The 24,812-nt window shown below is 47.4% G+C and overlaps 2 protein-coding genes across 5 annotated transcripts in view; one reads left to right on the top strand and one right to left on the bottom strand.

Moving 5' to 3' along the window:
• Positions 1-9,056, top strand: part of Acss2 (acyl-CoA synthetase short chain family member 2) — a 42,113-nt gene extending 33,057 nt beyond the window's left edge. The window contains exons 8-18 of the mRNA XM_048431556.3: positions 1,552-1,689; positions 2,373-2,543; positions 2,816-2,949; positions 3,138-3,270; positions 3,352-3,408; positions 3,591-3,671; positions 4,714-4,822; positions 6,911-6,979; positions 7,323-7,499; positions 8,029-8,103; positions 8,235-9,056. Of these exons, the coding sequence (XP_048287513.3) occupies positions 1,552-1,689; positions 2,373-2,543; positions 2,816-2,949; positions 3,138-3,270; positions 3,352-3,408; positions 3,591-3,671; positions 4,714-4,822; positions 6,911-6,979; positions 7,323-7,499; positions 8,029-8,103; positions 8,235-8,362 (1,272 nt within the window). The 3' untranslated portion in view covers positions 8,363-9,056. The remainder of the gene's footprint in view (positions 1-1,551; positions 1,690-2,372; positions 2,544-2,815; positions 2,950-3,137; positions 3,271-3,351; positions 3,409-3,590; positions 3,672-4,713; positions 4,823-6,910; positions 6,980-7,322; positions 7,500-8,028; positions 8,104-8,234) is intronic.
• Positions 9,057-9,423: 367 nt separating this feature from the next.
• Gss (glutathione synthetase) overlaps positions 9,424-24,812 on the bottom strand; it is a 38,123-nt gene continuing 22,734 nt past the window's right edge. For all 4 annotated transcript variants that reach the window (XM_085697169.2, XM_048431557.3, XM_048431559.3 and 1 more), the window contains 10 exons: positions 24,705-24,780; positions 24,286-24,425; positions 23,465-23,581; positions 19,141-19,221; positions 18,970-19,047; positions 17,398-17,464; positions 13,752-13,946; positions 13,226-13,307; positions 10,986-11,175; positions 9,424-9,943 (listed from right to left, as the gene is read on the bottom strand). In XM_085697169.2, coding sequence (XP_085553295.2) covers positions 9,820-9,943; positions 10,986-11,175; positions 13,226-13,307; positions 13,752-13,946; positions 17,398-17,464; positions 18,970-19,047; positions 19,141-19,221; positions 23,465-23,581; positions 24,286-24,425; positions 24,705-24,780 — 1,150 coding nt within the window. In that variant the 3' untranslated portion in view covers positions 9,424-9,819. The remainder of the gene's footprint in view (positions 9,944-10,985; positions 11,176-13,225; positions 13,308-13,751; positions 13,947-17,397; positions 17,465-18,969; positions 19,048-19,140; positions 19,222-23,464; positions 23,582-24,285; positions 24,426-24,704; positions 24,781-24,812) is intronic.

Here is a 24,812-nt window from a genome sequence, read left to right as displayed (position 1 = left end):
TGGAGAATTGTAGCTGGAGGCAAACCTAAAACCGTGTCTCAAGATAAAAAAAAAATTACTGACTATGAAAGCTTTAAGATAGCCAAAGCAAACCCCAAACATTCCTCACCATCTTGACCTTTCCCCAGTGGTCATTCAACTTCTCCCTAACCTTTCTGACATCAGTTAGTCACTCTCTTCCTGCAGCAATCAAAGGCCTGATGCTATTAGACAACATTTTTTTTCTCTTGACATTTATAAACCCTGTCAGACTTTTATGGCAAAAGGAACTTGCCTTGTTTAAAACCCCATAAGGGGCTAGAGAAATGGCTGAGCAATAGGAGCACTTGCTGCTCCTGAGGGGAAGGGGCCTCCCATCACTCACATCAAGAGGTTCACAACCACCTGCAGCTCCAGTTCCAGGGGAACCAAAACCCTTCCGGGCACCTGCATTTACATGGCACACAAACATATGCTCACATACACACACATTCACGTGAATAAGAAAAAAGAAAACTGAGTGGATTCCCATGATCATACAGCAAGAAGATAAAACCCCAGTGTAATTTTTGAGACATCTACAGAATCCAACTTCACCCAACAGAATGGAGAATGGAAAACTAGTTTTCAAAGAGGTGATAGCCAGGAAAAAAAAAAAAAAAACACTTTCAAAGGAGAGGTGAGAGAAACTGAGAAACTGCAGGACAGCAGATCCTGAAGTCATTGTCAAAGGCAATCAATCATAGTGGGGCACCCCTTCCCTGAGAGGAATTCACCTTGGTGCTTCTTTGCCAACTTGAAACAAGACTTCCTGCTGAATGGAACCTGTCTCCTGAAGTAGGGGCTGCTGTGGGCACTACATCTATAAAGATACCAGAGAGCACCTCCAGAATGGGATGGGATCCAAACACATAGGAAAAAACCCTGAACCCAAATCTCTTGGGTTCTCTTGCTGTTAACTAACAGAGTTCAGTGCTCACCTGTAGGCAGTGACTAATTTTGTTTTCCCGAGTTGTGTGGTTGTCTCCACCTGGCTGACGTGTGCCACCAGTTCTACAGTACATATGTGTGTATTCGGGCTGTGTACGCATAGTTATTTATCCAACAATGTCTTCTGAGTGTCAGATACATTACTAGGTGCTAAAGCTATGGGGAAATGCAGACATGCCACTGGCCTCCCAGAGGTCCCTGTCTAGTTGGGGAGATAATCCAGACAGTGGAGTGACTGGGAATGTGTGCTGTGTGGGAAGAAACCAGGTGCCGTGGTGATAGCAGCAGGTGGGATGGAGTCTGTCACTGTTCGGGAAGGTCTTTCTGAGAAGACTAAGTACTGTGAGACTGGAGGAGCCAGGGAAGTGGCAAAGGAAAGCCGGGTCAGGGGCGATCTGGAGCAGAGGGAGAGCAAGCCCGGCAGAGTGAGTCTGTTCTCTCTGCTGTACCCTGGAAGGGCCCCCTTTTCCTGTGCACCTATCTGCAGGGCCCTTACTCCTCCAGATGCCAGCCAGGGGTGTCTGCTGCCTCTAACTTGAGCTTTTACAGTTCTTCCCTGCCCATTCCTGTTTTCCTCCTCAGATCTCCTGGAACGAAGGGGTTGACTTGTGGTGGCATGAGCTCATGCAAGAGGCAGGGGAAGAGTGTGAGCCGGAGTGGTGTGATGCGGAGGACCCACTCTTCATCTTGTATACCAGCGGCTCCACGGGCAAGCCTAAGGCAAGTGGTGTGTGTGTGCATGTGTGTGTGTGGTGTGTGTGAGTGTGTGTGTGTGTGTGGTGTATGTGAGTGTGTGTGTGTATGTGTGTGTGGTGTATGTGAGTGTGTGTGTATGTGTGTGTGGTGTATGTGAGTGTGTGTGTGTATGTGTGTGTGTGGTGTATGTCAGTGTGTGTGTGCATGTGTGTGTGGTGTGTGTGTATGTGTGTGTGAGTGGTGTGCGTGTGTGTGTGCATGTGTGTGTGTGGTGTGTGAGTGTGTGTGTGCATGTGTGTGTGGTGTATGTGAGTGTGTGCGTGTGTGTGTGTGGTGTGTGTGTTTGTGTGTGCGAGTGGTGTGTGTGTGTGGTGTGTGTGTATGTGTGTGCGAGTGGTGTGTATGTGTGTGTATTGTATACAGGTGAGGAGTAAGCTTCTGAGGAAGCTTGGAATGACAACAGAAGCCATTAGATGGAGTGCTAGGAATGTGAGTGATATGGTGACTCAGATTTCTGAGAATGTAAGTGGTCAATATATTTATGTGACATCAGGGTGTGGCAAAGGAGATGGAAGAGAAACAAATGCTACGAAATATGAAAGAGCATCAGCAGGGTTAGAATCTCTAAGAAGGATCTCTTTCCAGCTCAGTGTGGGCTCCATCTGTGTGTCACAGAACCCCAGTCTGAGGCCCCATTCTCCCCACAGGGTGTGGTGCACACAACTGGAGGCTACATGCTCTATGTGGCTACAACTTTCAAGTATGTGTTTGATTTTCACCCGGAGGATGTGTTCTGGTGTACAGCAGACATTGGCTGGATCACTGGTCATTCCTATGTCACCTACGGGCCGCTGGCCAACGGTGCCACCAGTGTTTTGGTGAGATGGGAGCTGGGACATGGACAAAATTCTTCCGGGTGACTACCTCCAAGCTTCTTAGTCTAAAGAAGGGAGACTTACACAGGGACCTACTTCCTGGAGAAAGAGGAATCCCGAGGGGTTGTATATTGTACTAAAAAGTTCCTTGGCTTGTGTGATTAGAGGGTAAAGACATAATTGGTCAGAAAGGGCAAATACTGAACCTGAGAGAATGATAGGGGAGTAGAAGGACTATTGGGAAGGCAAAAGTAACCAGATTTCACTGGGGGCAGTTTGAGGGGATCCCCACATATCCAGATGAGAGCCGCTTGTGGAGCATTGTGGACAAATACAAGGTGACCAAGTTCTACACAGCACCAACAGCAATCCGGATGCTCATGAAGTTTGGAGATGAACCTGTCACCAAGTGAGTCCCCTCGCAATCTGCTGTTCCATAGGTGTCCTTCAGAGCCGAGCACTGGCCTTTGTGTAGTTTCCTTCTGTCGTCTCAACTCCCTGACCTGGAACAGGGGAGGGGCAAAGATGCTGAATGCATGTGTACTTTGGCTTCTGGTGGTACTCAGAACTGTCCTCTCTTCCACTTTCCTGCCCAAGGCATAGCCGGGCATCCTTGCAGGTGCTGGGCACAGTAGGTGAACCCATCAACCCTGAAGCCTGGCTATGGTACCACCGGGTAGTAGGTTCCCAGCGTTGCCCCATTGTGGACACCTTCTGGCAAACAGAGACAGTGAGTAAGGGATTCAGGAGGCTACAGCCTAGGGACAGTATGGGAAAACCGATTCAAGCCCCTGATTTCTGACTTCTACAGGGTGGCCATATGCTGACCCCTCTTCCTGGCGCCACACCCATGAAGCCTGGTTCTGCTGTGAGTAGAGTGCCCCCTGCCAGTCCTCGGCTTGGCAGAGGGTGGAGTTGGGGCTCTGGGTCCATTAGAGAGTGGGTGTTGGGCTGAGGGCTATGAGGAACTTGGAGCTCTGGGGCTCCTTGGAAGTTGAGTCAGAGTTGCCTCATTCTTCTTCTTGGACTGTGCCTCTCATTTGCTTTTAGTCTTTCCCGTTCTTTGGTGTAGCACCTGCGATCCTGAATGAGTCTGGGGAGGAGCTGGAAGGTGAAGCTGAAGGTTATCTGGTGAGAATCTGGGATCTTTGGGAAAGGAAAAGGGTCTGCTAATATACTTTGTTTTAGAGCATATAATCTTATTGTCCCTGGTAGCTGCTAAGGACAAATACAATTGAGAGTTTGTCCTCTGCTGAAAGACACCAGTGGAAATCCTTCCAAATACTTTGCCTGCATCCTTACTCTTTGTAACATAGGCTCTAAAGGCCTTCTTGGAGTGTGTTCCCAGGCTCATGATGATGCTTTTTTAGAGTCAGAAAGGCTTAGTCCCAATTCTTCCTTAGACACACATTTCTAGAGAAAGGAGTCTTGGGGCATAAGGAACAGACATGCAGGCCTCTTCTGTGACCTCAGATAAGTTGCGACCTAATGCCTTTGAATGTAATTTTCTCATTTGCAAAATTGGGTTAGAATGTGTATAAATAATGGTACTTTATCTCCTATGTCTTATTGAATTAGACAACCCACAGGAAAGGGCTGGCCTGGAGTTGAGCAGTCAGTGCTCACAGATGTCAGTGGTGTGGTTTCTGTGGAGTACCTGTCAGATCCCATCCATGCCACTTTTCCAACATCAAGTGGGAAACAGAGGCAGGACTTGAATCTAAGCTTTCTTACTCAATCTAGAATTCTGCTGACACAGAATACTATTGATTAGAAATGACTTATTCAGTCATACAGGCTCCATTTTATATGACATTTGGCCTTTAATGGGATCTGCTTTCCTGAGGAATTACTCAAAAGAAACCCCAATTTTCTAGGTGTTTATTATTCACAGAACACACTGCAAGGCAATTTTCACATACTATTAATCTAACCCTTATAGTAACTTTTAAAATTTATTTACTTTTATTTACAGATGAGAAGTAAGGTTACTTACCTGAGGCCATATAGATTTGGGATTCCAAGCCAAGCTCATCCATCCCCAAACCCTATACTTTGCACTGTTCTCAGGGATGGCAGTTAGGGTGTTTTCCTTCAGGTTTACCAATGCGATGGCTGTCTTTCTGTGAGATAGCCTAGAGGATGTGATCACTGTACCTTCTGCACTCCTCAGGTGTTCAAGCAGCCCTGGCCAGGGATCATGCGCACAGTTTACGGGAACCACACACGTTTTGAGACCACCTACTTTAAGAAGTTCCCTGGCTACTATGTGACAGGAGATGGTGAGCCTTGACTGTCCTGCCCAACCCCTCTCTCCAAAACATGTACCTTCAATTTCCACTTTCAGAAGAGTTGGCCAGGGGTGAAGAGTAGAGAAAGGAATGTGCCCTGATGTCCACACCTGGCGTCCAGGAGAGCTACAGTATGGCTGGAAGAGTAGGAACGAGGGCTCAGAGCACTTACTGAGTGGTTAAAAGCACTGGCTGCTCCTGTAGAGGTCCTGAGCTTGCTTCCCAGCACCCACGCCAAGTGCTCACAACCACCTGTAGCTCCAGCTCCAGGGGATCCAATGCCCTCTTCTGTCCTTGGAGGACAAACACACACAAGTGGACACACTCAAACAGATACACACACACACACATATATATATGTAAATAATAAAGAATTTTTTTAAAAAAGAGCAGGAATGAGTGTTGCAGGGAGAATCTCAGCACAGTACCATCTGAGAATAGATTCTAGGGAAAACAGACTCTTATTTTTTACTCTAGTGTTGACAGAGATGGGGCATGTAGAAATGGGTATTACTATGTCACATTTGGCCTCATGTCTGGAGCCTGCTTGTCCATTGTCTACCGGTTCATCCATCCATCAGTACTTATGGGTGCCTACTATGACCAGGCACTGATCTAATGAGCACATGGGATGTTATTGTGAATAACACGGTCAAGTTCTCTTATCTTATGGGGCTCACATTTTAGTAAGGAGGGGCCAGACAATAAACCAGTTTTATTGGTTACAATTTAGTCACAGGTAGAGATAAGTTCTATGAAGAAAACCGTGAGATAGTGTCTTCAAGGGTGGTCAGAGAAAGCTTCTCCAAGTGACCCCTGAGCAGAGGCCTGAGGGTTGAAAGGGGATCAAGCATGGAGAAATCTACAGTAAGAGTAGTGTAAAGAGTGGATACAACCTTGAACTTCACAAGGAATGAACTGAAGCCTGTGATGCTGAGTGAAGTAAGTCTTGGGAAGAATGCTTCATTAAGTTGAAAGATAGATATTCGATAATGCAGTCACATAGACGGGGTAAGCAGCCTAGATTTTATTCAAAGCGCAGTGGTAGGGCTAGGACTCAGTTGACAGAGTGCTTGCCTAAGCATTTACAAAATTCAGGTTTCTGTTCCTAGCACATTAAACTGGGCACAATGAAATTTCAGCACTCAGGAGGCAGAAGCAGAATTAAGAATTCAGGGCCAGCTTTGATACACAGTGAATCTGAAGCCTGCCTGGGGTGCATAAGAAGACCATCTTAAAAGGGGAGGGGAGGTGGAGATATAACTCGGTAGTACCATGTTTGCCTAGCACACCTGAAGTCTTAGGTTTAGTCCTCAGTAACGCACATACACACACAATGGAGGGGGGGGATGGCTAATTAGTATCTGGAAAGTAATTTTTAATGTTCTAAAAATATACATGAGATTGGGTATATTACGTATTGCCATGGAACAAATTATACCCAAAGTTGGCAGCTTCAAATAACACATTTCTCATCGTTTCCTGAGGATCAGGATCTGGGAGTGTCTTGGTTGGGTGGTTCTCAGGGTGTCTCATGGGTTAGAATCAAGCTGTTAATAGAGGCTGTAGTCACCAGGAAGGTTGACTGAGCTTGAAGGGCCTGTTTACATGCTGGCTCACATGAATTTAGGCAGGAATCCTGAGGCAGTTGTAAGCCACTTGATATGGGTGCTGGGAATATGGGTGTGTGGGTTCTAGGGCCTCTGGAAGAACAGTAAATTGAGGCAGACTCTCTCCATAGGATTACTCACAGGACATCTGGCTAAATGTCCTGTGGAAGCTAAAATGTCTTCAATAAGTGAATCTCAGAAGTGATATCTATCATTGCTGTCAAATTCTGCTGATCACATAGACTAACGAATGCTATGTAACAAGAAAGAGAGCTGTGGGGCTATAAATACTAGGAGATGGAGATCAGTGGGACCATCCTGTAGGCTGGTTGCCCAGGTGAACAAAAGTGGAAGTAGGAAAACCTGTTAAAAGATTACCATAAGCTACTGGAGTAAGTTTGGCAGTTTTTATAATATAAATCGTGTATCCTGCTGTAGGGTATTTACTGTGTTGAATATTTCTTTCCAGGCTGCCGCCGGGATCAGGATGGCTATTACTGGATCACTGGCAGGATTGATGACATGCTCAATGTATCCGGTGAGCGCCTGTATCTCCTCCCATTTCATTAGCTCTTTCCCCTTGCAAATCCTAGCAAAGACTTCAAAGAGAAAGCAAGGACTATCCCATTTTGAGGCTGTGGTATAGGGTTTGTCATTCAGTCCTGGCCCCGGGTTGTGGAGCAAAAGTATAATGCACTCTAGGATATGCCAGGAGAGGCTCTAGTGTGGTCAAGACATGCTCGGAGGTATGCCATGGGAACAGTGAATGAAAGCCTTCCTTATTGGACCAGATTAGGTCAGACCTGTGGGTGCAGATGGAGCAAGAGCTGGGGCAAGGAAGGGCTGAGATCCCTCTCACACATTTCCCTTCTCTTGACAAGGACATCTTCTGAGTACAGCAGAGGTGGAATCGGCACTTGTAGAACATGAGGCTGTGGCAGAGGCAGCTGTGGTGGGCCACCCTCATCCCGTGAAGGGCGAATGCCTCTACTGCTTTGTCACCCTGTGTGATGGCCACACCTTCAGCCCCACCCTCACCGAGGAACTCAAGAAGCAGAGTAAGGAGCTTCCTTGGGCAGAAACTGAAGGATCTGCAAGTTACTGGGGAGAGGCTACAGCAATCTAGAGACTCCAGGGGTCCTGTGGGGTGACTGGTGTCTTCCCACTTAGTCTCCACGCACTGGGATAATAGTCACGAGTTTCAGAAAACTTTCTCTGTGTCTCTACCAGGATCAGTACTCTAAATGCTTTATCCCTTTTAGTTCCTATAGTTACCTTCACGAAATAGATCCTGTTGTTACTCTAGTTCTAAAGAAAGAGACTTCAGGTGCAGAGAAGTTAAACTGCTTGCTCAAGGCTATGCTCCAGAGGTCTGACTCAAACTTTAGCAGGCTGATTCTGGAGACGAAGTTCCATGGACAGGGATTAAAATACAACAAAGCAGTCAAGAGACACCGTGTAAAGAGAGCAGGGAACAGTAAGCTTCAGAGCAATTCTAGGCAGAACTTTGAAGAAGAAACAGCTGGGGAAACAAAGGAAGTCTGGCTGAAGGTACTAACGAAATGCTTGATACCTTATTGGTTCCAGTTAGGGAAAAGATTGGCCCCATTGCCACACCAGACTACATCCAGAATGCACCTGGCCTGCCTAAAACACGCTCAGGTAAGTTAGAGTCCTCCAGGGATTGGGACGGGCTAAAGCCCAGTGGTGGCCAGTGTGTGGATGAAAGTCCTTAAAAGGGCAGGGATCAGTCAGCATTGTTACCGATTAATAAGAGGTGTGTGGGTTACCAGGCAAAATCATGAGGCGAGTACTCCGGAAGATTGCTCAGAACGACCATGACCTGGGGGACACGTCTACAGTGGCGGACCCATCTGTCATCAATCATCTCTTCAGTCACCGCTGCCTGACCACCCAGTGAGCATGACTCTTGTCCAGCATTTCCCTGTGCTTGGCTCTCCGAACTTCTGCCCATCCACCCTGCCCCCTGCCCAGGAGTACAAGAGCCAACGCTGGTTGACACTTCAGCTGAAACTAGGGAGACAGTTTCCTAGACCACCAGGTAGAAGGGACAGGGCACAGGACAACTTCAGAGTGATATGCTCCTAGACCACAGAGAGGTCTCCAAGCCCAGGGCAGAGACTTGACACCTGTCTTCAACCACAGTGAGCTATTCAGAGTGTAAGTGAGGGCCTCAACGGAAGCAGGGAAGTAGCTCTAATCTTTTCAGCTTTCTGGAAAGCACCAGTTCTTATCTTGGGCAAACCCAAGCCTTTAGAAATGACAGTTTGTGAGTCTATGAATAATTATTTTTTTTAAATTCCTTGTTGTTTCTGTTCCGAGTCTGAATTCCTTGCCAGATGGGAGCACTGTCTGCCCATTTGCTCTGGAGACTGTGCAGATGGGTTCAGTCTGCAGCGTGTTTTCATATCAGCTGCTTCATTGAAAGAATAAGATATGCTCTGTTCCCATAACCAAGGGAGTAACCTTCCCCGTCCTGCCCCATGAACAGAAGAACCCTGCCCACAAGGGGCACTCTTGGTGAAACTCTCTTCTTGTACCTTTTGTGCTCAAGATTCACTGTTGAAGGAATAAAGTTTATGAGCTCAGGAAGAGACCTTGTTTCCAGGCATCTGTGTGTTCATTAGCTGCTCTCATGTGTGTAGCAGACAGGAAGAGGACTGCTATTCTCCAGACTGCCCCAGAACCCTGTGTTGGGCAGAGCCAGGTGAAGCTTCACGCTCAAGACTTCTGATAAACCCCAAGCCAAGAGTTACTGAAGCCGATTCACAACTATGAATCACATCAGGGGTGCTCCTTCCTGTCTTCACCCTACAGTCCTCTGGAAGCTTTAGCAAGTGACCAAGGATTAGGACCTCAGGATCTCTTCTACAGGAGACCTCCCCCCAGTACAACCCAGTCACCTTTCCTGCATATCCACCCTGCGGGCCGCCTCCTCCCCGTGGTACATGAGACAATGAATCACTGAATCAGCATTGTTGCTTTATTTAGGGCAGAGCTGGGGAGAGTCCATGCCCTTCTCCCCCTTCCTCAGTCCTATTCCAAGCCAGGCACTGGAACCCCTGGAAAGGCTCACGAGAGGGAAATGAAGATCTGCGGGGCTTATGGCCTTTACCTCAAGCAGCTTCCCCCCACACTCTCCAAGAGATGGGGACCTCCAGAATCATAGTTTTTGTAGTCCTCAGACAGAGGGCCGAGAGAAAGCACCCAGATTTTTCCTTCCCTGAAGACCTTGGAGGTCTATAGAAGAGACAAGCTTCCTTAAGGTGGGGACAGGGGTAATCCCTCAGGAATTAGGAGAGGAATGTCAAGTACAGGGGATAGAAGGTCTCTCGAGTGAAGTTCCAGGATGTGCCCTCACACAGGGTAGGGGTTGTCCAGGACTGCTACTCCTGCAGCCACGCCTCCATCTGCATGTTCAATGGCTTTGGTTCGAAGCAGGTGCCCCACGTGCTTGTTCATCACAAGTGTCGTTCCCTGTCTGTAGAAACAGAGTCAGGAGACACAACATTAGGAAGGTAGGCCTTCTCTGATCCTACCTGGCTGGCAGACTGGGCGGGGCTACGACATTAGAGTCAGATTGGAATGGCATCCTAGTTTAGAAATGATTAGCCTTGAAGCTTCCTAAAAATGCTCTTAACTTAAAATTGAGAAATACCTCTTCTACACAAGATGGTCCTTTGGATTAAATAAAGCAAGCAAAGCACACAGCATGGTTCAGGTGTACATCTATGTCCTGGGCTAGACACTTCCTGTGGTGGCAGTGAGAGCAGAGTAGGGAGAGCAGCAGGTAAACGCGGTAGGTAGTTAGGGGGGGTTTGTGGAAGGGCAAGGCTGTGGTAGAAGGCATGGGAGCATTTGCTGTCTTTACCTTGCCCTGACCTTAAAGGATTTTGCAGAAAGTTGCATTAGGGCCTTAATCCTTACTAATTTCAAAGTTCTCTTTTCTTTTCTTCCTTTCTCTCTTCTTTATTTGAAATAGGGTCTCACTATGTAGCCTTTGAGGTCCAGGAAATCCCTAGCCTCTAACTCATAGATATCTGCCTGTCTCTGTCTCCTAAGTTCTGGGACAAAAGGCATACACTACCGTGCTCACTTTCTTAGTAATTCAAGTCTAAATCCAGAAGCCTCTCAGTACTTCAAAGCCACTGAACTCCCTTCTTTTTCTCATCTTTCCCTGGATTCCCTATTGGTTTTAGAACTGGACCCAAACTTTCATATTTCCTGGAGTCTCCTATTCCTTCTCAGCAATATCTTTTCTCAGTCCTCTTCGTACCACACACAATGTCTTTTACAGCTTAAAGCATGTCTCTCCCAGGATTCTCTTGTTAGCTCTGTGGGTTGGGTACATCCTGGGTCCTTGGCCTTACTTAACAGACAAGGAAACACGTAATAAAACTAGGACTTGGCAGAGCTGAAACTGCAGCCCAGGACTCATGACTCTATTCAAGGTTCATTCTGTGCTTTCTTGGCTGGCACTCTTGTAGGGAAGTAGGAGGAGGAGCTGCTCCTGACTGGCTTACCTGACATAGACTCCAAAAATACCCAGTTCTGAGATGCACTGGACCACGCGGGCAGGGCTGCCAGGCCGCAAGAGGCAATTTCCAAAAGGTTCAGGTTCAATCTTCTCCATGAGGATGTAGGAAGCCCTCTCCTCGCTGTCCTTCAGCTGCTCCAGAGCTTGCACCATTTCCTCCCCATACAGGTTATTACCTGCAATTAAAACGGCCGGTCATACAGACCAGGAAATGTCACCTTAACAAGAAAGTCCTTATACCAGTGAACACACCCATCACCACACTGTTCTGCCTGCTTTGTCCATCTACGGATATTTCTCTTCAGTCACCATTACTGGTTCCTTCTCTTCTTAAATGTTGGGGTTCTCTGGGCCTGGGGAGATGGCTCAGTCTATAACGTGTTTGTTGTGCAAGCACAAAAACCTGAGTTCAGATCCCCAGCACCCATATTAAGCTAGATGTGGGTGTGTGCATCTGTAACACTCTCTCCTAGTGCTGGGGAAGTGAAAGGTGGAGACGGGGATCCCCAGAGCTTACTGGCTAGCCACTAGACTGGTTAGCTGGTGAGTTCCAGGTTCAGTGACAGGCTATTAAAAAACTCTGCCAGGTGGTGGCGGCACATGCCTTTAATCCCAGCACTCAGGAGGCAGAGGTAGGCGGATCTCTGTGAGTTCAAGGCCAGCCTAGTCTACAAGAGCTAGTTCTAGGATTGGCTCCAAAGCTACAGAGAAACCCTGTCTTGGAAAAAACAAACAAACAAACAAACGGCGGAGAGCAATAGGGAAGACACTGGATGTCAACCTCTGACATCCACATGTATGCACATACGTGAATATGCACACACCAGTACACACACATACACACAAAGATGTTCTCTAGGAATTCTCTACCCTTGCTCTGTCCTCCATGTACTTCTGTTCCTAAGGTTTCACCTACACTGTATAACTTATCTCCCAAATCTTTAATTCATGCTCTCTGTTCTAGAAATCAGAAGCATATATCACAAGTCTCTTTTACAAACTCAGCACATCCAAATGGGAATCTGTCTCTGCTAGAACTTGCTTCTCTGAATCTTCCCACTCCTAATAGAATGAAAGGCATTCCTGAGTCCTATTTAAGTTCACTCTCCCTGTTACCTAAGTTACTAACTCAGAAAAGTCTCCATCTGTGTTCTATAGTGTCATAACCCTAGCCTGGGCCTCTACATGGGTCTTCTTGACAATGGTGTCAGCCTCCTTCCATGGTCTCGGCCACAAATAACTCCTCTCATTCCAATAAACCTATAAAGGTTGAAGCACTAAGCATTACAAGTTTTCATCATTGCTAAACTACTTGTCTCCTGGATGGTCCATGTGTCCCTTCCCTGCTTGAAACATTAATGACTTCCTACCTCAGTTAGGAAAAAATACAGTTTATAACATGTATCTGTGTCTGACTGTGTGTTCACCTGTGCATATACATGTGGAGACAGAGGCCAATACTGAAGTGTCTTCTTCAGCTGCTCTCTACCTTATGTTTTGAACAGGGTCTCTCACTGTTTCAGCTAGACTGGCTAGCCAGTGAGCCTCCAGGACCTGCCTTTCTCTGCCCTGCTGGGCTTCACAGTGGTGGCAGGGATCCAGTGCTTGCACAGTAAGCATTTCATTGACTGAGCTACCTCCCCAACCCCAAATTTCCCCAAATATTTTCAGTACTCCTTATAATCGGGTCTCCAACAGCCATTCCCAGCCCATATTCCTGCCGTCTCCAACCCTAGCCTCACCAGTTCCCCACTAACCTCTAGTCCAGCCCACGTTTTCATGGCCTACTACTTTCGCTTAAATGGTCTTCAGTTTAGAATGATCTTTCCCCTTTGCTACCAAGAAAACTTCTACCTGTACCTTAACACCCAGGTAGAAAATCAAGTTTGTGTGGCAGACACGGTCCCTGCCCTCCAGATGACAGTAAGCAGGCGCACAGCCAGGTGGTCCCTGAGACCTCAGAATGCACCCATTCTGTTTATCTATAATCTGCCCGTGGGCATCTCAAACTAAGGTTGTCCACATTCTCCAGAGTGGTCATCCGGTCCCCTTGTACTCCACAGGGCTCAGACCAGGGTGCTGGGAGATATGCTCTACTCTACGCTGGGATCTGTGTTGCTTTCTCTTATAACCATTAAGCCTGAGACTGCATCCACTCTCAAATGCCAATAAGCACTGGCAATAGCTATAGCCCTTCACTGGGCAGTTCTACAAAGATCTACCTACCTCCACCCTCTCTCTGGGGCTTCAGCACAAAGTGGTTAGGAGCAGCAAGGGCTTCAGCAATGGCCTGGTCCCCTTCTTCACCCTGATAGGAGACGGAAAGTAATCACTAGAATTCAGATTGAAGTCAGCCGAGGTCCTAGTTGTCATGCAGGGTGGCATCAGTGGGAGGGACAGCAGGGGAAATAATCTTAATTCCTTTAGGCTAGACACTCCAGTAGGGGTGTCTAGCCTTAACTCCCTTGCAGCACTAAATGTAGACCAGGCTCTTTAAGACTCTGCAGAGAGCCTGGAGAGTGGGTACTGATGCTCCCTAATTCGCCTTAGTTGTTTCCCTAGGTTTCCATCCTTATCATCACCATTGCTGAGGAATGGATTTTAGCTCCCAGATTCTGGTCTCAAGGCTCAAGTGTTCTCCAGATCACCAAGGATGTGAGTCATGCCAGCCATAATGCCAACCGCACTGCACCCTTCCCAACACATCTGGGTCCAGATCTTTGCTAGATGGTAGGAAAAAAACACTACATACCATGTCCAATGAATAGAGGCCAGCAAAGGTGGCACGGAGGCGGGCCACAGCCTCAGGCTGGCCTGGGAGCAGCTTTTCCAGCAAGCCCACCCTGCTCAGTTCCTGCTGCACCTTCTTGGTCCCAGCCAGCTGTGTGGCAATGTCCGGACACTTGGCAGCACATGATCTCTCTAGCAGTAGGCGTGCTTCCCAGTTCTGCAGAGGTAATAAGACCAAAGGGTCTCTACTGAATAGGTGCCAGACACCGTGCCTTTTCATCTTCGAGCTGATTATCACCACAACATCCTTGGGAGGCAGATATGACCTCTCGGTCTGCAGGATTCTTGCCTTTAGGGAGTTTGTGATCTAGCAAACTAATACAAGTTCATAATTAAATGGAAAATTACTAACGAGGAGGAGGGACAGGGGCTCGCTCACTGTGTAGCCTTGTCTAGTCTGAAACTTGCTATATACATAGAACAGGCTGGCCTCAGATTCACAGAGATCCACCTGCCTCTTCCACCAGAGTACTGGCACTTAAAGGCACAGGCCACCACAGAAGACATTTTCTAAGAGTATATTCAGCAGAAGACATTTTCTAAGAGTATAGAAAAATTGGTGAGTTTTTCTCCCCCCATCCCTCCCTCTCTCCTTCACCCATCCTATCTCTCGAGACAGAGTCTCACTTGGTAGCCAGGCTGGCCTGTCCTTCTACCTCAGCCTTTAGAGCGCTAGGACCTTTGTCATTTTTAACAAGATCTGGTTGTGGAACCTAGAACTTGCAATCATCTGGCTCCAGCTTCCTGAGTGCTGGGATTATGAACACTTGCTACCACACCTGGCTGGAAGGTTTGAAGGGCATGGGGCACCTGAATATACTTAGCTTCTCATAATAAAATCCAACACTTAAAAATCCGGTTAACCATATAATCTTCAGCCTCTTATCAAATAAAAGTTCATTCCTTACCATGACCTACAAGACCCTGTGAGACCGAGATCCCCATGGCTTCTCATCTCATGCTACTGACTCCCACGTTCTAGCCAAACAGGCCTGCAATTGTCAAATTTCATTCCTTCTTCGGGGCCTTTTATGTACGCTTTTCTTTTGCCCAAAATTCTCTGCCTTTGGCTTTTTTCATGGATAGTTATATCTTTCTTAATCTTTGTTCAGTCAGTTTCCCCCTGACCACTCTACTTACTGCGGGGCTCCCCACAACCCTCTAGCTTTTCATCCCGTTCTTTCGCTCAAAGCCAATTACCTCTCAACTAGGGATCCCCACCCCACCCCGCAAGCTGGGTATAGCATTACATATTTGACTTATAATGCTAACAACTCAGGGTATAGTATTACATATTGGTAATGCTAACACTCTGGTGCTTCAGCAGGGTCCTGAGCCCAAAGCAGGTCAGTTACGATAATGAGTTCCAGGACAGCCTGGGCTATAGAATATGAGTCTGTCTCAATAAACATAGGGCAGCCTGGGCTATAGAATATGAGTCTGTCTCAATAAACATAGCAAAACCAAAACTCAAAAAAAAAATCATTTTCTATTGTTTTTCCTTCTGGTGCTCACCTCCCTGACCCAGCTGTATATTTACCATAAGAACCAGACCCTTGGTTTCTGCCTTGTTTTCTCTTGTGTCCCCACAGAAAGGCAGCTTCTGACACTTCCCAGGTACTCAGTATCTGTTATTGTTGCTCAGTGAAGTGAAATTTGAGTAATTCCCTGACAATAGGCAGTCTGACAGGTGAAACTCCCTGGAGAGTGGGTCCTCAGGCAAGCAGGATCAAGCCAACAAAGGCCTGCAGCTGGCTAATCACAGGTTGAATAGACTTGTTGTGTTAGGAGCTTAGAAAACCAGAAACAATCAGAGGATCATGTCTCCAAACTCTGGTCCCCATTCTCAGGCACTGGGTAGAAAATCGCCCTTGTCCAGATTACAGACACCTGTCCACAACTGGATCAAGGCTGAGCCCCCGCCCCCCATGCTCCCCACTGGAGTGGCTTCACCTGATCTTCACCAGTCAGCTAACTACTGGTCTAGTGCTCTGGGCAGAGCCATAGAGAGGCCCAGAACATAGATAAGATTAGGAAAAAAACACTTCACAGAAGCAGAGAAAGCAACACTCAAACACAAGTGTCATCTAACAAGTCACAAAGCCTTGCAGCTCTATGTCCACGTTCCAAGCGGAGGTGAGCTTCTCGCACATACCTTCCCTTGTTAGCGCACCCTCTCCTCTTCTGCCTCCCTGTCCTGAAACCTGGGTCCATTTCTCGACTCAGGTCAGCAGGTCTCCAGCACCCTAACCACTTCCCTGGTCCAAAGGACTTTCCCCGAAGCCGTCCTTCGGTAGCTCTCAGCCCCGAGGAACCCGAACTGAACCACAGATCTCACAGGGGTCCTTGTGTTCAAGTGCAGCTTGAGATGCAGTTTTCAGAACTGAGAGCCAGGAGGGGTGGGGAAGCTGCTCACAGCCAGGGCTCTCAGCTCACCACCAAGGGCGTTTCCTAGCGTCTTTCATTAAGTATCTTTAAAAAGGTTTATTTTTATCTTACATATATGGGTGCTTTCTGCATGCATGTATATGTACTATGTGTGTGCCTGGTGCCTGTGGAGGCCAGAAGAGGGCCCTGGATCTCCTGGAACTGGAGTTACAGATGGTTATAAACTGCCAAGTGGTTGAGAACCAAACCTGGGTCCTCTACAAGAGCAGTAAGTGCTCTTAACTGCTGAACCTCTCCCCAACCCTTATTTCTTTTTTTTAAATTCAGGAAAGCAGGGCTGTGTAGCCTTTCCTCCATGGCAGAGATGTTAACGGGGGGGGGGGGGGGGGGGGGGGGGAGAACAGCATATTCAGAAAGCAATGGTCTGAGAGTCAGAAATCCTGGGGGGTTCTTGTGGGATTTTAGACAAGCCTCTGCATGGCTCCAAACCTTAGTTTCCTCATCTAATAGGGATAATTATAAGTCTCACAGGATAGTTATAAGAGTTAAATAAAATGTGTAGAAAGTAATTTTTGAAACTACATGGTGGTTAGCAGGATGAGGTAATATCAGGATTGCCATGAACATAAATGAGAACATGATAAAACAAACAAACAAAAAAAACCTTTCTGATTCAGATAAAGGAGAGATAAGGAAAATAAAAGTGGTCAGGAGAGCTGGGCATGATGACTCACTGTCAGTGTCTGGACGGCTGAGGTGGGAGGCTAGAGTTTCAGGTTGGGCTGGGCTACAAAGGAAGACCTTGCTCCTCCCCATCCAAATAAAAAAGCCACAGAAAAGAACAAAGAAAGGTGGGTGGGCGGGTGGCCTGGAACTCTTGCATCAGCTGTCAAGGGCTTACTGTGCCCATCTCTCCCCAGATCTTTGTTCAAAGCTGTGAAACTGGGTAACTCAGCATTGCACCATGGAAGTCAGCAGTGCTATAAACCGGGGGTCTTCCCCTTAGGAAGGTGTTTGCTCGCCAACACAGACAGGTTCTGAAAGCCTCAGAACCTGAAGCTCTCTCTCGTGGAGTGGAGGGGACAAAGCTGCACGGAGAGAGGGTTTCCAGGAGCCGTCCCCTGAGCAGAGGCAAGCAGAGTGGTGACGCCCGAGCTGGGTTTCTGGGGAGCTCTGGTAGGCCCCTGGAGGGAGAGACTGGTCTAATAGAAAATACCAACCTGTGGATTATACTGACTGGGCATGTAGCCATCTCGGAAGTAAACCACAGCAACTTCCTGGCCATCCCTGAAACACAGGATAGAAAAAGCTTCTAAACAAAATCATTACTGATGTAGTCGGTAGTTCAGTCTACTTCAGGATACATCAGAGCACACGTGGCAGTCCGTAAGGCGAGCTGGGCGGGGTTTGCTAGAATTAGTGAAAGCAGAAAGCTAGTGCTTCTATTAACAACAGGTGTGCAGCACACAATGCTTTAGAATATTCTGGACCTAAAGTTATTTTAAGACAGCCACAGGGGCCAGGCAGTGGTGGTGCACGGCTTTAATCCCAGTACTTGGGAAGCAGAGGCAGGTGGATCTCTGTGAGCTCAAGGTCAGCCTGGCCTACAAAATGAGTTCCAGGACAGCCAAAGCTATACACAGAGAAACCCTGTCTTGAAAAACAAAACAACCACCACAAAATGGAAACAAGAAGGTTAGTACAGGTTAAATTAAAAACACAGGGATCCAAAGTTTTGAGTGAAAGAGTCACACTGGCAGAACCAGCAAAGCAGATTGAATTTCATATTTCTACTGCTTAAAGAAGCAGAAACCAGATAGTCTAAAATTTCTTAAACCAGTGGTGGGGATGTGCAAAAACTTGACTCTAATTAAGGTAAGTTCTTCCCCTTTCCCTGGCCTATTTTACATTATCTAGTTTACCTAAAGAGTAAACTGGCTGCTCTGCTTTGTTGTGATAAGAGCCCATTTGGAAATATCTGAAGTGGGATTGTGAAAGTCCACGGAGGCTCTTAACATTCTTGTTACTTTGTTTTCTGAGACAGGGCCTCTTATATCCCACGACGATCTGGAGCTCACTTGGAAGCTCACCTGGTACCTGAGAATGACCTGGCACCCCAATCTTCCTGCCTCCACTTCCCAAATGCTAGGACTATACATGTGTGCCATCAAGCCAGGCTACATTCTTTTAAGATAGGCTCTCACCATGTAGCTTTCTAGCTACTTAGAACTTTCTATGTAAACCAGGCTGGCCTACAACTCAGAGATCTGCCTGTCTCTGTCTCTGGAGTGCTGAAACTAAAGGCACGTGCCACCAGGCCCAGCCAGGCTAGGTCTAACTCTGTAAGCTGTAGTGCACCCAAACATGTTGTACTAAAGCTAGTGTGGTGGCCCATGGGAAAAAATAGGCCTGGCTTAGAAGACAAATCCAGGCTGCAGACCAGACGGGTGAGAATGAGCCTATGCCTCTGTCTGCCCAGCCCAACTGCTCAGGCCTGTTGACCAGTCACAAGAGCAGCAAGAAAACTTTGAAAACCTCAGGGCGCTATAGGAAAGACTAAGGTCATCTTTAAGTATGGTGTCCTTATCTAGAAGGTCAGCAGCCCTGACATATCCCGTTAGACACAGAGTGTGGCTAGGCATTTCTAAAGTTTCCTCAAAGGATGAGATATTTCAGAAATTAGGAAAAAAGAAAACAAGCTAACATATTCCCAAAAGAAAAGCTTATTAGTGATAGGAGGAAGCAAGAGAGTTTTTTAAGCAGCTGTCTAGTGGCTCTTTGGAGATGCTCACATGAACAGCCTTCGATTCTGGTCTAGGGATCCCCTTTCAGCAACATCTTCAAATCTTCGCCGGATTACATGGATGTTCCTGGGAAGGAAGGGTGAGAATCAGAGGTAATGGGTGCAGTGTTCAGAATGCCCTGCCCACTAGGGCCACACCTGCGTCTCTTCCTTTACTTGCCTGTCCAGTAGCTCATTCTCTATGGCACGCTGGTCAAATATGTTCCTTTCTTTCTCTTGAGCGATCAGTAGTACCACAGCACTGGAGAGAGAGCATACGTGAGCGGGGGCTGCTACCGAGCTGGTCCTTCCTGCCACTCCCTTAGAGTGAGGTCAGAGCACAGGTAGCCCGAAGGATGCAGGCTGCAATCCCAGCACTTGGGGTGGGATGGGGGCAAGAGGATGGTGACTTTGAGATCAGTCTGGGCTACATAGCAAGAACCTGTGTCCAAACAGAAAGGAAGGACTGAGGAGGTGACTCAGTCGGTAAAGGGCTTACCATGCAAGCATAAGGACCAGAGTCTGAGCTCCAGAACCCACCAAAAAAAAAAAAAAAAAAAAAAAAAAAAGGCTAAGCAGCCTGTCTGTCATCCCATCACTGGGGAAGCAGAGACAGGGGAATCCCTGGGGATTGCTGGCAAGTCAGTCTAGCCAGATTGGTGAGCTCCAAGTTCAATGAGAGGCTGTCTCAAAACTAAGATGGAGAGATATTGAAGAAGACACTAGACATTGACCAGGCCTCCACATGTATGTACACACAAGACAGACAGACAGACAGACAGACAGAATATAGCTTCCCTGCAAGAACAGATGCAGCCTCAAATTAGGATTGCCTGAGGCAACAACACATTTCTTTAAAACAGGAACTGGGTGGGGGAGGCATCTATTGTCTGTTCTCTAGTGGGAGATGAAATATTGTAATGATATCAAATATCTATTCAACTTAAAATTTATATTTAAAACCATCTAACCTCACCCATTTTTTCCCTAGAAGCCATCTTGAGCCATGTATGATGGCACACTCTTGTGATCCCAGCACTTAGGTAGTGAAGGCAAGAGAATTAGGAGTTTAAGACTGGCCTGGGCCAGTGATGGAACATGGCTTTAATCCCAGCACTTGGGAGGCAGAGGCAGGCGGATCTGAGTTCGAGGCCAGCCTGGTCTACAAAGTGAGTTCCAGGACAGCCAGGACTACATGGGGGGAAAAAATAAAACCTTGTTTTGAAAAACAAACAAACAAAAACAAAAAAAGAGAGAAAAAAACTGACCTGGGCTGCGTGAAACCCTATCCTAAAACAAGCAACAGAAAACCTAATACAGTAATACAGTGATTCAAAAATCTGTCTAGAAGAATAAACACCGAGGAATGTTTTGTATACGAATGACAATGCTGGGGTCAAAGGCTAACGACTCTACTCTCAAACAGTAAAGGATATGATCCAAGAGTGGAGTTCTTACATGAAAAAACAAAAGAGCTAAACAGAACTCTCCAGAGGCAACTACAAACAAGGCATCACCTCTGGGGACTGCTCAGCCCGTCAGTGATATCCACAGGGCCACATTTGGTCTCATAGTATTCATGGGATCACTAAGGCATATGGGCCTCTCTGTTTATCTAAAAGTTTCTTAAAGAAGTAGAGGCTTGAACACTCAGGGAAAATCTTATACCAGTTAAGATATTCTCAGTGTTAAACACAGGCTCTTCCTTCCCCCACAACCAGATTCATGAGACTGGTGTTTTACAGTACCAAACGCCCTTTCTGCTATGGCTGCTCTGTTTTGTGCCCGTGGCTTCTTGCTCAGACACTGGGAAGTCCAGACTTTGACTTAGTATTATTCTAAGCATATGTTCTGACCTCTGTATTGGCCCTTCATCTACCTCTGCTTTTTCCAATCTTAGCTGAATGGCTTAGTCTAAACTGTGTTCATCTGACCTCTTTCTACTTGGCTAAATACTCTTCCAGCCTGCCTCAAGGCAAGAGGGCAGATAGGACATTTAAACTGGAAACTGATTTTAAACTAGGATCTGCAAGACAACATGGAAGTGGTTTCTCAGAAGCCATCTTGCCTTGAGAGGTCCAAGGGCCAAAGGCCCATTTTGTTTCCTGAACCACTCTGCTCATAGGTGTTTGGGGTGAGTGGGCAGGGTGGCACCTGGCCCAGGATGGCTCACCTCCAAGAAGAGGCAAAGGAGGAAGTTAAAATGGAATTTCAAACTCTGGCTAATTAAGCTAGCCTTTCCACTTGGCAAGCAATGGGAGCCAGGTTCAGAAAATTCGGTTCTGAGAAGTGCGGACTGAGCGGACTTGGAGAGCTGTGGGTTGAGGAAGGTGACCTGGAAATAGCATGCTGGCTCCGACAGAGAGCCCAACAATCTCAGTCCCGGCTCTGCCAGAGACTGTGATGTCCTTGAGCAGAGCAGTTAACCCTTTCCCTGAGTCTTGCTGGTCTCATTTATGAAACAGAAGTGTTGATATCAACAATCATCCTTCTGCTTGTTCTAACTCTGGGCCCTGTATTTTACTGTTACTCTTAAAGACTTAATTCTATGGATGCATGCATAACTGTGTGGCTCTATGCCATGTGCCCTCAGAGGCCAGAAGAGGCCACCTGATTCCCTGGAGCTCGAGACATAGGTGGTGTAAGTGACCCCATGTGCTGGGAGTCAAACTCAGGTCCACTGGAAGATCAGGAAGCACTCTTAGCCTCTGAGCACCTCTCCAGCCCTAGGCCTATGTTTTGAAAGCATGTGTTTAACTGAAATCACAATTTTACAGAATGTTATGAGCAACCCATATGGGAATTGAACCCAGGTCCTTTGCAAGAGCAATAAATGCTCTTAACTGCTAAACCAACTCTCCAGCCCCACTGAAATCATAATTTTATAATTAGGGCAGGTGGTACATGTATACAACTCCCTACTTAGGAGGCTAGAACAGAAGAACTGTCATGAGTTCAAGGCTATGTAACAAGACCCTGCCTCAAAACAGCAAGCAAGACTGGGGATGTAGCTGGGAGGCAGAGCGCTATCCTGGCACACTTCTTCTGAGGCAGACTCTAGTCTGTATTCCTGGTATGATACTCACTGTATAGCTTAGACTGGCCCTGAACTAAAAGGCCTTCTCCTATTTCAGCTTCCCGAGTAATGAAATTACAGGTGTGTTTTTGTTTTTTTGAGAGAGGATCTTGATATGTAGAGTTGGCTAGTCTGGAACTTGCTATGTAGACCAAGCTGGCCTTGAACTCATAGAGACTAACCTGCCTCTGCCTTCTAAGTGCTGAGATTAAAGATATATATCACCATGCCCAGCTCAGAAAAGACATGCCAAGGTCATGTGCTCGCCCCACAGACGAGCCTTACCCACTCTCACAGTGGGCAAAGCCAGTACCTGCTCAGGATCACAGAGCCCTTACCCACCAGTGCCAGACTGGGTGCATGACTTTCTCCCTGCATTCCTCTTGGCCTGGCCAGAGACTCCCTTTGCAGTATTTGCCACTGACAGTTTCTCAGGTGACCATCTCCTGACTTCACCTTCTTAAAATGGAACCTGGCCAAGGATCTACTTGACATACTGTTTGTCTACCTTGTAAATGCTCAGAACTTGCTGGAACCGAGAGAGGCTGAGCAAGTCCAGAAAGGCTCACTTGCAAGCAGCAGAACCATTACATATGTGGGTTCCAGGAGTTTATCACTGGGTTCTACTATTGACTCACCATCTGACTTCGAGCAAGTCACTATACTTCTCTGAACCTCAGTTTACTGGTCTGTAAAACGGGAGAGGAACGGCACCCCCTCAGAGCTCTTGTTCTGGGGACTCAGTGGGACCCCAGGTGTAAACACTCAGCGCAGGGGGACTGTGGACACACTGCACAGCAGCTGGCAGTGGCCTCTCAACTATCTGGAAGTCACTTACCTAGCATATTCACACATCTGGAACATGGTTGAGAAATAGGAAGAAAGCAAAGAAAACACTTCTAAGCACTTAAAATGGACGCCATAAAATTCCCCGATCAAAACCGGCCTCATCAAAGAGGTCCGCACGCTGTTTACGCACGATTAGAACAACCAGGATCCTTGTTTTCCCCCAAACCACAGCAAGTGGGGAGGCAGAGGGAGAGCAGCAGAGGATTCCTATGGCAAGCACACTGAGAGCAGTGAAATGTGAAAGCGGATGGCGATGAAGCCAGCATTACAGAGATAATGGATGGGAACTGAAAGCCAGCAATGCAGGCGCCTTCCAACCCTAGGTGGCACCGTGCTTTACAGCGATCACTGTCCATCATCACATGACCCCCTACTCCACAAGGAAGCAGTAAGTTACAGTCTGCATCTCTTATTTTAGAAGGAAACCCAGAACTCCACTAAAATATTTTTGGCTCTTAAATGTGTAGGTTTCTATCCCTAGGAACACCCTTTGTCCCCTACTGACGTCTAGCAAAGGAGAAGCTGCCCACCATGACTGCTGACACTAAAGGACACTACTGCCACCTTTCCACATCCTTACTTAGCTGAGCCATAGAGCTCCCAGGCTTTGGCGATCCCCAGGGCCAGTCCCTTGCTGGGATTATTGGAGAGGATCTTGGCAGCTTCTTTGGTCTTTTTCAGGACGTTGAGAACATGTCTGTTGGAAGAAAGATGGCTGCTCAGTAATTTGGCAGACCAGCACACCATTCTACCTGTGACCTCGCTCCTACATGTAGGAGCATTACTCTGAAAATTAGCCAAGCTCTTCAAGGCTCTTTACCGCCATTCCTGGAGGGCCCGCTATCGCTGGGATGTGCTGAGCTGTCCTTACCTAGATGGACATGCCCAGAGGAGCCCTGAGACCCTGTGTGGCCATTCTACCCCAACTCAGCTTCTAAGGGAGTAGGAATCCCTCACCTTGGGCTCCCAGGTACCATATGGCATCCTGCGGCAGACCATATAGACTTGTAGTGACCTGGAGCATCCTGTGGCTAAGAAACCATTACTATGGCCTACCCCTCAGATGAAGCTTCTCAACCCCCTGTGCTTTGGGTTCAGAGCTGCTCTCAGGCCTCAGATATGTCAGGCCTCTGGAAGGCATCGTTCTCTGGGCCTGGAGTGTTAATTTGCACAGTGAGGGGCAAAGCTAAAATGCCATGAGCTCTCTCCTCTTTCTCTGGCACACAAAAGATCTGATTTCAAGTAGTAAATTGTTATGAGGAGAAGATGGAGGCATGGAGAAGCCATGAGTCTGGGCCCAGGAAGGTACAGTCCCAGAAGCAGACCCTTGGCTTAGCCAGTGACCAGAGGTTCATTGAGCTCTTCCCCACAATGTGCTCCACAGCCGCCCTAGGAACCCACCGGTGCACAGCAGGAGTCCGGGAGGTCAGGCCCCCAAAGCTGGCAGAGATAGTGTTGATTTCAATCTGTTTCAGGGCTTTGGATCCATCCGCACTGCACTGGAACATGTAATCTGAGCGATTCAGGCCCAGGAAGACAGTCTGTGGAGAAACTGAAGGCTGAGGATACTGGCCCAGGGCTGACCTTGGGGGTCTAGCCACATTGCACTCTGTAGAGCTAAGGAAGACCGCCTAATACTCCCATGCTCAGAAGGCCCATTCTGTTTCCTGGACTGGCCTCTGGTATGTAGGCCCAATAGAGACCAGTCCAAGGTAGATTCCTATGAGAAGAGACTGCGGCCAATTCTATTAAGAAGAAAACAAAAACAAAACAGCAGAGACAGAAGAGACAAGGTCCAGACGAAGGCTAGGAGTGGTTACCTGGGCAACGCCCTCTTTCAGGACTTGCTTGTAGATGTCAAAGAGACGGGCAGTGAAGTCATCCTTTTTGATAGTGCTAGGGAAGGAAAGACCATTTTCCAGGCCACA

Source organism: Myodes glareolus, chromosome 10 (assembly GCF_982192425.1).
Source record: "Myodes glareolus chromosome 10, mMyoGla1.1, whole genome shotgun sequence".
Lineage (NCBI taxonomy): Eukaryota > Metazoa > Chordata > Mammalia > Rodentia > Cricetidae > Myodes > Myodes glareolus.
Note: the sequence above shows the minus strand (reverse complement) of the source record. Positions and strands in the feature narration are given on the sequence as shown.